The 13,571-nt window shown below is 48.6% G+C and overlaps 1 protein-coding gene and 1 pseudogene across 3 annotated transcripts in view; both read left to right on the top strand.

Moving 5' to 3' along the window:
• The first annotated feature begins 39 nt into the window (after positions 1 to 39).
• Positions 40 to 13,571, top strand: part of NLRP12 (NLR family pyrin domain containing 12) — a 34,454-nt gene continuing 20,922 nt past the window's right edge. Inside the window, exons 1-5 of one of the 3 annotated variants that reach the window (XM_084961943.1) lie at positions 40 to 478; positions 2,808 to 2,963; positions 8,400 to 8,519; positions 11,586 to 11,883; positions 12,141 to 12,510. In XM_084961943.1, the coding sequence (XP_084818069.1) occupies positions 12,222 to 12,510 (289 nt within the window). In that variant the 5' untranslated portion in view covers positions 40 to 478; positions 2,808 to 2,963; positions 8,400 to 8,519; positions 11,586 to 11,883; positions 12,141 to 12,221. Of the gene's footprint in view, positions 479 to 2,807; positions 2,964 to 8,399; positions 8,520 to 11,585; positions 11,884 to 11,903; positions 12,511 to 13,571 lie in introns of those variants that run through there. The other 2 variants (XM_013998737.3, XM_013998739.3) reach the window with 2 other exon arrangements.
• On the top strand, positions 1,018 to 1,117 carry LOC146402462 (U6 spliceosomal RNA; annotated as a pseudogene).

Here is a 13,571-nt window from a genome sequence, read left to right as displayed (position 1 = left end):
ACGGAGGGACAATTTCCATCACCCTCCCTTGCAGCTGCTGTGGGCACATGACCACGTTTAGAGGATGGGGTGTCAGTGGAATGATCGCTGTGATTTATGGGTTGTGATCTCCTAGGAAAACTGCATCCTCTCCATGTTTTTCCTTCCATCTTCTTGCTGCCTGGGGTGCCTGACAACGGTCGTGGCCACCTTGGGACAAGGGGTGTTAGCAGTTGTGGAGAGCAGACACCCCACCAGCCTGAGTCCCTGGAGGCACTTGGGGAACAGAGCCCCCTGCAGGCTGGGCATCAACCACACACTTGCCCTGCAAGCCCAGAAAGAAAGGTCTATCTTATCCGGCCCCTGGGACTTGGGGATTCTTTGTTACATCCGCTTAGCACCAATTTCCCGACTGATGCAGATATCCAGGAAAATTCTCAGAGCATAGCCTGGCGTGGGGACGTGAAGCTAAAAGCACAGAACTGCTGTGGAAAGGAAGGTAAGGGAGTTCCCGTCGTGGCTCAATGGTTAACGAATCTGACTAGGAACCATGAGGTTGGCAGTTCGATCCCTGGCCTTGCTCAGTGGGTTAAGGATCCGGCGTAGCTGTGGCTGTGGTGTAGGTCAGTGGCTTCAGCTCTGATTAGACCCCTAGCCTGGGAACCTCCATATGCCATGGGAGTGGCCCAAGAAATGGCTTTAAAAAAAAAAAGGGGGAGTTCCCGTCGTGGCGCAGTGGTTAACGAATCCGACTAGGAACGATGAGGTTGCAGGTTCGGTCCCTGCCCTTGCTCAGTGGGTTAACAATCCAGCGTTGCTGTGAGCTGTGGTGTAGGTTGCAGACGCGGCTCGGATCACGCGTTGCTGTGGCTCTGGAGTAGGCCGGTGGCTACAGCTCTGATTCAACCCCTAGCCTGGGAACCTCCATATGCCGCGGGAGCGGCCCAAGAAATAGCAACAACAACAACAACAACAACAAAAAAAAAAAAGACAAAAAGACAAAAAAAAAAAAAAAAGGAAGGTAAAATGTATGTGTGTCAGCTTCAGCAGTTCATATACTAAAATTGGAAGAATACAAAGATTACCGTGGTCCTGGCACAAGAATGACATGCAAACTTGTGGAGCACACCATATTTTGTTGGAGTTCAAAATGTGCTGGGCTCAGAGCCGGCAGTTTTGGGGGTTTGTGGGATCCTGAAACCTGAGGGGAGTTGGGTAATCTCCATCCTCTCTGTCCCAGAACCTCTGTCCATACTCAGGCCTCATCCTGCTTCTCCTGGAATAAACCCAACTTGCTCAGCCTACAGGTTTGCTCCTGGTGGTCACTGGAGCATCGATATATATCCATATATATGGCCAGGACAGTATATATAATTGTTCAACCGTGCTGTGTTCTGTGATGGAAACATCCAGGTTCTGGGAGAGCTTTTAACAGGGAGACCTGACCTAGTCCGAGGTGTTAGGGCCATAACACATTTCCTTTAAGTGTCACCCACTTCTCCTTGATGTTACGTTTTAATATCAGGGAGTTCCCATTGTGACTCGATGGGTTACGAACCCCGACTCATATCCATGACGATTCGGGTTCAATCCCTGGCCTCGCTCAGTAGGTTAAGGATCCCATGTTGCTGTGGCTGTGGTGGAGGCTGGCAGTTGCTGCTCCGATTTGACCCCTAGCCTGGGAACTTTCCTATGTCACAGGTGTGGCCCTGAAAAGAAAAAAAAAAAAAAAAAAATTTATATGAGCAGCCAGGAGTGGATTCTCCCTGGTTGGTCAGAGCTGGGATCCATCTGACTCTTCCTGAAAACTGTGCGGGAGGGGCCAGCCAGGCTGGGAGCTTCCTGCCAGAGTCTGTGGTCAGAGAGAGTGAGGACACAGCTGTGAAGGAAGTTACACAACCCTGGTGTGCAGGCCCCCGTGGAAACATGACTGTGAACCAGGGGGCAGTCAGGGCCTTGGGCATTGGGAGTATGGGCACTGGTAACAGCTTGGGGGTGTTATGTGGTGGTCTGCAGGTGACTTCCCTGCTTTGGGTGTGTAAATGCCCTTTTCGCCGATCAGGGTTTAAAAGCTTGACCCCTGGGAGTTCCCCTTGTGGCTCAGTGGTTAACGAATCTGACTAGGAACCATGAGGTTGCAGGTTCGATCCCTGGCCTTGCTCAGTGGGTTAAGGATCTGGCGTTGCTTTGAGCTGTGGTGTAGGTTGAAGACGCGGCTCGGATCCCGAGTTGCTGTCGCTGTGGTGTAGGCTGGCAGTTACAGCTGCAATTATACCCCTAGCCTGGGAACCTCCACATGCCATGCGTGCAGCCCTAGAAAAGACAAAAAAAAAAAAAAAAAAAAAAAAAAGCTCGACCCCTGGAGCCAGACAGACTTGAGTTTGAAAGTCATCTATTTTCTGGAGTTCCCTTTGTGGTTAACGAACCCGAGGAGGATCCATGAGGATGTGGGTTCGAACCCTGCCTTGATCAGTGGATTAAGGATCTGGCATTGCCGTGAGCCACAGTGTGGGTCGCAGATGAGGCTCAGATCTGGCATTGCTGTGGCTCTGTCATAGACTAGCAGCTGTAACTCTGATTTGACCCCTAGCCTGGGGACTTCCATATGCCCTAAAAAAGCTAAATAAATAAATAAATACAAAGTCATCTATTTTCTAGCGCTGCGATATGGGTCACATTCTTTGGGCCTCCTCCCCGGTTCTACTTTCCCTGTTTGCAAGTTGAGAAGGATGCTTTCCATTTGGGGCCAGTGGGCCATAAACTGGTGATGCTGGTGGTGCTGATGGTGGTGCTGAGCATCTTTGATGGATTGTGTTCTGTGTTTTGAGGATGTGTGTCCACTACAACTATGATGTCCCATGGGGCAGCCTGTGGTTTCACCCAGTGCCAGCTGAGGACTCAGCCTCCTTCTGCCACATCTCCTGTAAAAGCCAGCCAAGCTCACGATGTGGAAGTGAGTAACACAGATTACACCCATGCTGGAGGTGAGTGGGGGCAGAGAGAGTGTCCCTCCTAAGGGGTAGCGTAAAATAATGAAAATCCCCGTTGTCACCTCAACCCCACTAAGATTTTCTAGGCCTGACACCTCCTATTCCTTTTCCCTCTGAATTGCCCAACCGGGCTGCTTCTAAAATTCCCTTTGGGGAGTTCCCTGGTGGCCTAATGGTTAGGGATCTGGCATTGTCATTGCTGTGGCTCAGGTCACTGCTGTGACCCTGGTTCGATCCCTGGCTGGGGAACTTGCACATGCCACAGGCATGGCCAAAAAAAATTAAAAAAAAAAGAGAGAGAGATGCAGACAGCAAAAAACCTGTACCCAAGACTCTACACGGGGCCTTGCAGGGGTGGGTCCCCCCCTCCCATGCCCTCTGCCTGACTCTTGTTTGTACAAAACTTCAGTCTTCCAGGCCTCCCCTGACTCATAAAAGCCTGGCTCAAGAATTAATGATGAAAGGATGCGAACATGTAGTTAACAAGAAGTAGCAGCAGGGCGGGAGAACTGGTAACTACAGGGCGGAAGAACTGGTAACTATGTAAACGATACATCAGCCTTCCACCCACACAGAATCTTGAGTTCCTCTCCCAGAGGATACAGATAATGGTGTCTGAGGCCCTTCTCCCTGGTTGTTGTTTCTCGGATGGATGCAGTTAACTAAGTGCATGGTGACCTGACCACCAGCCCCACTGCCTCCAGACTGGCTGGAGCCTGTGCATTAAGGATGTTAACCTCTGTGACACCATTTTATTACCTCACCATCTGCCCATCAGAGAATTGTGCAGGAACTGATCCTGGGCACCCTGGAACTCCCCTCCCTCACCTTGTCTTTAAAAACCCTTCCTGGGAGTTCCCATTGTGGCTCAGGGGTAAAGAACCTGACTAGTATCCATGAGGATGCGGGTTCCATCCCTGGCCTCGCTCAGTGCGTTAAGGATCTGGCGTTGCTGTGAGTTGTGGTGTAGGTCGCAGACGCAGCTTGGATCCTGTGTGGCTGTGGCTGCGGTGTAGGCCTGCAGCTGTAGCTCCGATTTGATCCCTAGCCTGGGAAATTCCAAATGCTGCACATGCAGCCCTAAAACACAAAACAAAACAAAACTCTTCCCAGAGCTCCCTGGTGGCCCAGTGGGTTAAGGATCTGGTGGTGTCACTGCTGTGGCTCAGGTCCCACTGCTGTGGCTCAGATTCGATAAGGAGGGTGTGGGTTCTGGGTGGATAGGTGGCCCTGGAACTTCTGCATGCCACGGGTGGGGAGGGGGACCCTCAAACCAAAAAACCCTTCCTTGAAATGAGCAGCCAGAATCCCTGGGTTGGGGGCTCCAGGAATGCTGAACTTTCCTCTACCATGACCTGCTGCCAGTAGATTGGCTTTACTTCATGCCCTCAAGTGGACCCAAGTTGGGCAACAAATATATTCAAGGGTTTGGAGGCAGCTGAGGGAAAACAAAAGCACTAATCAGCATTCTTAGAACTGACAGCATGTTAACCTGTCAACAATAAAAACTGATGAGGCCACCGTTGGCCCAGGTCTGTTGTCCAGGCCACTGATGCCCTAAGACCCAGGAGTAAATCCCTTCATTTGGGGCTTTTTTTTTTTTTTTTTTTTGTCTTTTTGCCTTCTCTTGAGCCGCTCCCATGGCATATGGAGGTTCCCAGGCTGTAGCCACCGGCCTACACCACAGCCACAGCCACCGGCCTACACCACAGCCACAGCCACAGCAACTCGGGATCCAAGCCGAGTCTGCCACCCACACCACAGCTCATGGCAAAGCCGGATCCTTAACCCACTGAGCAAGGCCAGGGATCGAACCCACATCCTCATGGTTCCCATGACAGGAACTCTCATTTGGGGCTTTCTTAACTCTCCCCAAGCCAGTCAAACCCCAGCCAGATTTACCTCCCACCTCTGGGGCGAGTTCCTGCGCACTCACAGCCTAAGCCCAGGGCACAGGGCGGTAGGTGCTCGGACCCAGAACGAGGCCCCGTGCCCTAGCCCCCTTCTCTCCTCCTTCTCCTGAACAGCTCCGCCTCCTCTGCCACGGCAAACTGGGGAGTCCTAATCCAGGGGAGTGGGGGGGGCATACCTTGGGTTCCAGGTCCACACCCGCTCCGGATTTGGTGCTGAACCTGCAGATGCCAGTGAGGCGCGTGGGGAAATGAGACCATCCTGGCGGCAGGGGTGGCGTTGGGGAGAGTGGGATGCTGGCGGGCGCTGTGCTCGGGTCCCTTACCTGCTCTCCTCCTGTACCACCGCCCAGTTGATCCTTTGGGTGGAACTGAATTTTATGTTTCTTTCAACAGGGAAGAGCTTTGGGTATTTTACACACTGTCCCTCGCAGGAGCAAATCATTATTTTTCACCCATATCATAAAGAGCTGCTTTCTCCTTCAGAATAACTCTTAACACCCTTCCTCCTCTTCCAACCTGTTGATCCAGATTCTCCTCCAGAACTTTCGGTGGTCAAAGGGGTGGGGGGAAGGATGGACTGGGAGTTTGGGATTAGCAGATGCAAACTGTTATATACAGAATGGATGACAAGGTCCTACTATATAGAGCAGGGAACTATATTCCATATCCTGTGATAAACCCTGATGGGGGAAAAAAATGTGAGAGGTCCCTGGTGGCTCAGTGGGTTAAGGATCCTGATGGTCACAGATGTGGCTTGGGTCACTGCTGTGGCACAGGTTCCACCTCTGGCCTGGGAATGCTGCCCGCTTGGCCAAAACCCACCAACCAACTGGAAGTGCTCGTTGTGGCTCAGCAGAAACGAATTTGACTAGTATCCGTGAGGATGCAGATTCGATTCCTGGCCTCACTCAGTGGGTCGGGGATCCGGTGTTGCCGTGAGCTGTGGTGTAGGTCCCAGACGTGGCTCAGATCTGGTGTGGCTGTGGCTGTGGTGGAGGCCAGTAGCTGCAACTCCGATTTGACCCCTAGCCTGGGGACTTCTATATGCCATGAGTGTGGCCCTAAAAAGCACACACACACACACACACACACACACACACACACACACACACAAATTTTTTTAACCTTAGAAAATAATGTGTGTGTGTATATATGTATAACTGAATCACTTTACAGCAGAAATTAACACATTTTAAATGAACTATACTTCAATTTTAAAAATTTAAAAAATACTATGAGAAGAAAAAAAAAAAGATTCTTTTCCTGGATATACAAGTCCTCCATGACAATAATAAACATTCCTTCACCTCCTTGCACTGATTAACACACGAGAAGATTTTATGATAGAGATAAGGCATTGTCTATAAACGGGAAATCACATTTTATTGGTGAGGGGGAAAAAAGTCTCGGGAAGCATTTTCCATGTCTCCGAAATTGGCTCTCTTGAAACACTTTCCCTCTTTATCTTTAGGCTCTGAAGCCCTTGCAGTCCAGGGCTAGGATGCATTCATTCCTGCATTTCCAGATGCGGTGCCAGGCCACAGAAGGACTCAGAAAATGCCTGTTCTCTTCCTTCCCATGAGAAAGAAGGTCTTTCTTGAAAGAGGATTGGGAAAGAGTTACTACTGATTGCAGCTTCCTTCCACCTCCCTGCTGCATTCCTAGAAAAGTGTTTTTTCCATCCCGAGACCGGGGCGGGGAAGGAGGTCTGATAATGAGTGAGTCATTTGGGGAAGTCCTGGTCTCACCCCTAGAGAACCCAGGTTAGCAGTAGCTTCTTCCTCGCCCGTGGCCTGAGAACTTTTGCTGCTCCTCCTACAGCCCTGGAACACATCTCCTGTCCCAGCTCAGACCCCTGAACCAGGGCTCCAGGCTTCCTCTTTGGCTGGTCCTCCACCATTGCTCCGAAGCATCTTTCTCAGTGCAGAATCGACTCCATCCCTCTCCTGCTCAAAATCTTCTGTACCATGGAATGGTATTCCTTCGTACAATGGACTATTACGCAGCCATAAAAAAGAAGAAAAGTACTGACCTGGGCTGAAAGCTAAATGAACCTTGAAAACACCATACAAAGTGAAAAAGCCAGACAGCGAAGGTCACCTACTGTATGATTCCATTGCTGTGAAATATCCAGAAGCAGAAAACTTGTAGGGAGAGAATATAGATGAGAGGTTGCCAGGGGCTGGGGGAGTGGGACATGGGAAGTGACTGCTTGATGGGTATGGGCTTTCCTTTGGAGGTGATGAGAAAGTTCTAGAAATGAACGCTGGGGAGAACTGCACACATAGCCAACAGATTTAAGGTCCCTGCGTTGTACACTTTACAATGGTTAAAATGGTGAATTTTATGGATGGTGTGTTTTACCTCACTTGCAAATAAACACTCCACCCCCAGGACACTTCACTCCTATTGCCTTTGGGATAAAGTCCAAGCCTGCAAGGTGTCTGAACTGCCTCCTGGTTACAGTGGCTGCTTCATTTCCTGGTATTTTTTTTTTTTATGTCTTTTTAGGGACCCACCTGTAACATATGGAGGGATCAAATCAGAGCTGTAGCTGCTGGTCTACACCACAGCCACAGCAACGTGGGATCCAAGCCACATCTGTGACCTACACCACAGCTCATGGCAACGCCAGATCCTTAACTCACTGAGGGAGGCCAGGGATCGAACCTGCGTCCTCATGGATGCTAGTCAGATTCGTTTCCACTGAGCTGCAATGGGAACTCCATCTCCTGTTATCTTCCTATGGTCCTTCTACACCCCAAACCCATCGGATCATGGAGCAGCTCCCTACCCCCACATGGCCAATCCACTCCTGTTGACCTGCCCAGGTGGCTTCCCATCCTCTGTTGAAACAGTGTCATTCTTTAAGACTCACTTGAGGTACCATGCCCTCTGTCAGTCTGTCTCAATTCTCCACCCCATATTTTTTTCCATCCTAGCATTTTTCACAATCTGAAACACACACACAAAAAGTAAGACACATAAAGGCAGAGAAATTTGTTCCTTTTCATAGCTCGTCTATACACCTTGAAAAGCAGCATACACTGGATGCTAAATACTTTTTTTTTTGTCTTTTTAGGGCCACACTCATGGCACATGGAAGTTCCCAGGCTAGGGGTCTAATCGGAGTCACAGCTGCCGGCCTACATCACAGCCACAGCCACGCCAGATCCGTGCCTCGTCTGTGACCTACACCACAGTTCATGGCAATGCCAGATCCTTAACCCACTGAGCAAGGCCAGGGATTGAACCCTTACCTCGTAGTTCCTAGTTGGATTCACTTCTGCTATGCCACCACGGGAACTCCTGCTAAATACTTTTTTAAATGAATGTCACCCAGCTAGCAGCTGGGGCACCGTTGGCATCTGAAATGTTCAACTCCATGGCCTTGGAAAGGCCAAAGATACCCACAATTTTTTTCACTTATATAAATGTCTTTTATGTATTTCCTCATATTTTCTTTCCAATAAGACGTGAAGACATTTTACAGAGAGTACTCCTTCATTCTTTACAGAAATCTGTGTCCTTGCAAATGTGGGCTCGGATCAGCAGCATCCATACCACCTGGGAACCTGTTAGAAAGGCGGAACCTCAGACCCACTAAATAGAACCTTCATTTCAATAAGATCTTCAGGTGATTCTCATGCACATTAGGGGTTTTGTGGGGTTTTATCGTTTTTTTCTTTCCATTTTTGTTTTGCTTTGGTTTGGGTTTTTTTTGGTTTTTGTTTGTTTTTGCCATGCCTGCAGCATGTGGAAGTTCTCAGGCCTGAGCCAGGGATCAAACCTGTGCCATAGCAGTGACCAGAGCCATAGCAATGACAATGCTGGATCCTTAACCTGCTGTGCCACCAAGAGAGCTCCCACACGGGATGTAAGAAACACAGGCTGATTTTGTGATGGAACCTAGAAATGATCACTAACCCCCATTCCATTCCTTAACCACTAAAGCTATAGTCTTCTTTTTTTTTTAATTGATATGTAGTTGATTTACTGTATTGTGTTAGTTTCAGGTGTACAGCAAAGTGATTTGGTTACACACACATATGTATGTGTGTGTATGTGTGTGTATATCTATATTCTTTTTTCAATTCTTTTCCATTACAGTGTATCACTAGAGGAAGCTATATTCTTGGAGTTCCTGTTATGGTGCAGTGGAGACAAATCTGACTAGTATCCATGGGGATGTGGGTTTGAACCCTGGCCTCATTCAGTGGGTTGAGGATCTGGTGTCGCTGTGAGCTGTGGGGTGTAGGTCGCAGATGCAGCTTGGATCCTGTGTGGCTGTGGCCATGGTGTAGGCCAGCAGCTGGAGCTCTGATTTGATCCCTAGCCTGGGAACTTTCATATGCCACAGGTGTGGCCCTAGAAAAAAAAAAAGCTATATCCTTTACATGTGAATCCAGCTATATTCCAAATCCAGAAAACATGACTGCCCTTCATGCATCTGGTATCCCTTCTAGCAGCAATACCAGCTGAATAGGTAGGCTTCCAGTGGCCAAGGTGGTGGAGGAAAGAGGGAAGTGAGAATAGAAAATTAATTAAACTATGTCACATGAAGGGTCAGAGCCAAACACTTCATCTCAGAAATTCCCAGTTTACGTAGATTACGTAAGCACTTAGGCTGTGTCCTATTTCTTCATTTCTTTGCCAAGCCTGAAGAGGTTTAGCATGAAGATGAGGTGGCTTTTCCAGCCTCCATGGTCAGTAAAGTGCCTAAGCATGGGAGAGGGGTGGTGGGAAAGCCTGGGGGATGTCCACGCTGCACCCCTGTCCCTGGAAAGACAGTAGAAACTCAGTTGCCGCCTCAAACACTGTCACCACCGTGATGCCACGCTCAGGAACATTCGCTGACTCCCTGCTACCTATGGGAGCCACTCATTGGGAGGAATTCTGGTGGAATAACCTGTTCACCATTTCCCCTGAGTCCCGTTCATGTCAATGGTATTAGCCTTCTAATCAATCCAGTCCAAAATGAATGATTCTAAAAATCCTTCACAGCTTGCCCTGCGACATCTACCTGCAGCAATCATTTCATGATTTTCACATGTGAGATCAGCTCACCGAAAGACATTGTCACCTTTTTTCTTTTTCTTTTTTGTCTTTTTGCCTTTTCTAGGGCCGCTCCCGTGGCATGTGGAGGTTCCCAGGCTAGGGGGTCTAATCAGAGCTGTAGCTGCCAGCCTACGCCAGAGCCACAGCAACGCAGGATCCGAGCCTCGTCTGCAATCTACACCACAGCTCACGGCAATGCTGGATCCTTAACCCACTGAGCAAGGGCAGGGATCGAACCCACAAGCTCATGGTTCCTAGTCAGATTCGTTAACCACTGAGCCACGACAGGAACTCCCAGACATTCATTCCCAACTCTTAGAATCTCTTCACCACCTCGCCCCGTCTGTCTTGCTCCTTTTCCAATTTCTCTCTGCATTTTTCACATGCAAAATAATCTTGCCAGAACCACTCATAGATCAGATATGGCTTTAAAGTCTCATTTTTCAGTGTTCCCTGGTGGCCTAGTAGTTAAGGATATGGCAATTGTCACTGCTGTGGCTCAGGTCACTGATGTGGCATGGGTTCGATCCCTGACCCAGGAAATTCTGCATGCCACCAAAAAATAAAGTCTGATTTTTTTCAAGAAGTTTTTTTAATTCATTTTTTACTATTAATTATTATTATTTTTTTTTGGCGACACCTGTGGCATATGGAAGTTCCCAAGCCAGGGACTAAACTCACACCACAGCAGCAACCCAAGCCACTGCAGTGACAACACTTGATACTTAACCTGCTGTGCCACTGGGGAACGCCAAGAATTAAAAAAAATTTTTTTCTTTTTTTTTAATTGTTATTTCCCCAAGAAGATTTTTTTTTTTCTTTTTAACTGAGCAAGGCCAGGGATCGAACCCACATCCTCATGGATACTAGTTGGATTTGTTTCCACTGTGCCACAACAGGAACACCTCACTTCAAGTAGTTCAACAGCAGCCCCCCTACACACACCAAATACTGTGCAATTCTGGTAAATAAAAAGTTCTCCATCTTAGCTCACATAAAATGGTACATATACCAGTGATTCTTTCATTATGTATCTCATCTTATATAACCGAGCATTTACTGTATCCAGATACTGTTAAACCCACTGGGACATAAACGGTGGTCAAAGCTGTTACAGGCTGGTGTTCTCGTTGTGGCTCAGTGGAAACTAATCTGACTAGCATGAGGACACAGGTACGAGCCCTGGCCTTGCTCAGTGGGTTAAGGATCAGGCATTGCTGTGAGCTGTGGTGTAGGTTGCAGACGTGGCTTGGATGTGACATTGCTGTGGCTGTGGTGTGGGCCAGCAGCTGTAGCTCCAATTGGACCCCTAGCCTGGGAACCTCCACATGCCTCGGGTGTGGCCCTAAAAAGCAAAAAAAGAAAAAAAAAAGAATTTACGTATAGAAGTTTTTCCTGCTTATTTTAAGAAATTTAAGGAGTTCCCTTGTGGTGCAGAGGGTTAAGGATCTGGCATTGTCCCTGCAGCAGCTTGAGTTGCTTGGACTGGGAATTTCCACATGCCCTGTAGGCAGCCAAAAAAAAAAAGAGAGAGAGAGAAATTTAAATAATATACAGTTACAGAGCCCCTCCTTTCTCCCCATTCCACCTAAATCTCTCCCAAAAAGGAAGACCTGATCGTTATTTGGGGTGCATCCTTCTCCAGGCTGTGTCCTTTTAACGCATCAGAGGGCTGCCTGGTGGGCTCAAGGAGATCAGAGAGCTGCTGTTTAGCTGTGTGATGTTGGAGAATCAGTGTGCCTTTCTGGGCTTCCGTCTTCTCATCTGGAAGAGAAAAGGCCTGGAAGAGACATGAGCTCACATCTGCCCGCATTTCACCGCCGCATTTGCTCCCCTGCCGTCTGCTAATGCAAGTAACACGTGCACGGCTGATATGCAACCGAGAGGAGGTCGAATTCTGCCGCAGGCAGAGGCTGTTTTGAGTCTTACCTACCGCGGACAGGGTGAGGCCAGGCGGACGGCAGGGAGAACACAGGAAAGGGGGTGCATGTTTGGTCCGGGGAGCCAGGAAGAGGGAACAGAAGTGAAAGTCTTTCTCATGCATCGCATGCCTCCTTCGATTTCCCAACGCTTCCCAACTTCCGCTTCTTCGAAGTGGACCCCGGGGGTGCGGGTGGGATGGGCGGAAACCGAGGGGAGGGGAGCACTATTTCAACAGAAAAACTTTCCTCTCGTTCATGCCTCTGCCTGCGACCGTCAGTGCCCGGCCGCTGGAATCGTTCCGTCCTGGGCATAGAAACATCCTCGCATCCAGCTTCTCCTCGGGGTCCCGGACGCCCCCATGTCCCCAACCCCGCTCAGGAACGGCCTCTGTCGCCTCTGCGCCTACTTGGAAGAACTGGAGGCTGTGGAGCTGAAGAAGTTCAAGTTATACCTGGGGATGGCGACAGAGATGGGGAAGCACAAGATCCCCTGGGGGCGGATGGAGCCCGCTGGTCCCCTGGAAATGGCCCAGCTGCTGGCGGCCCATTGCGGGATCCGGGAGGCCTGGCTGCTGACTTTAAGCATCTTTGAGCAGATCAACAGGAAGGACCTGTGGGAGAGAGGACAGAGAGAGGACCTGGTGAGGGGTAAGGAGGTAGTGGAAGGCCAAGGTGGCACCCCCCTGATCCCCTTCTTCCTGAGAAGCTCAGGACACCTGCCTCTAATGCATTCCTTTGGCCTTGGCTCATGCTGCAGTTCTGTCTGACATTTTCCCTCTACTTTGCCTGGAAAAATTCTGCTCATCCATCAGAACCTTGAGGAAGGCACTGCTTTCTCTGTGAATGCAGTACTTAGCTTTTTCCCCCCTTCCTGCCTCTGCCCCTCACCCTCAACCACCCTGCTGGCTGCCTTGGAAACCCCACTTTTCTTTCCTTTTTTATTTATTTATTTATTTTTCTTTTTAAAAAATGATTTTTATTTTTTCCATTATAGTTGGTTTCCAGTGTTCTGTCACTGTTCTATTGTACAGCAAAGTGACCCAGTCACACATACATATATGCATTCTTTTTCTCACATTATCCTCCGTCATGCTTCATCCTAAGTGCCTAGATAGAGTTCCCAGTGCTATACGGCAGGATCTCATTGCTTATCCATTCCAAAGGCAATCGTTTGCATTCTTTCTTTAAAAAAATTTTTTTTATTATAGTTGATTTACAATATTGTATCAATTTCTGCTGTACAGCAGTGTGACCCAGTCATGCATATATCTACATTCTTTTCCTTGTATTATCGTCCATCATGTTCTATCACAAATGATTGGATATACTTCCCTGTGCTACACAGCAAGAGGAAACCACAATTTTCATACTAAGGGTTTAACAAATATTTTTTTGGAATCCATGAAAGAATAGATGTTCAATAAATAAGTATTCTTTTTTCTTTTTCTTTTTTTTCTTTTTTTTTTTTTTTTTTTTTTTTTTGTCGTTTTAGGGCTGCAGGTGAGGCATATGGAAGCTCCCAGGCTAAGGGTTGAATTGGAGCTGTAGCTGCCAGCCTACACCATAGCCATAGCAACTTGAGATCTAAACCGTGTCTGCAACCTACACCATGGCTCACGGCAATGCCAGACCCTTAACCCACTGAACAAGGCCAGGGATCAAACCTGCATCCTCATGGATACTAGTCGGTTTTCTTATTGCTGAGCCAT

The sequence above is a fragment of the Sus scrofa genome, chromosome 6 (assembly GCF_054392235.1).
Source record: "Sus scrofa isolate SSC_HxYL_T2T_F1_AM1 chromosome 6, Sscrofa_HxYL_maternal_Yorkshire_Landrace_v2.0, whole genome shotgun sequence".
In the NCBI taxonomy this organism is placed as follows: domain Eukaryota; kingdom Metazoa; phylum Chordata; class Mammalia; order Artiodactyla; family Suidae; genus Sus; species Sus scrofa.
This window is presented reverse-complemented; position numbering and strand designations above follow the sequence as displayed.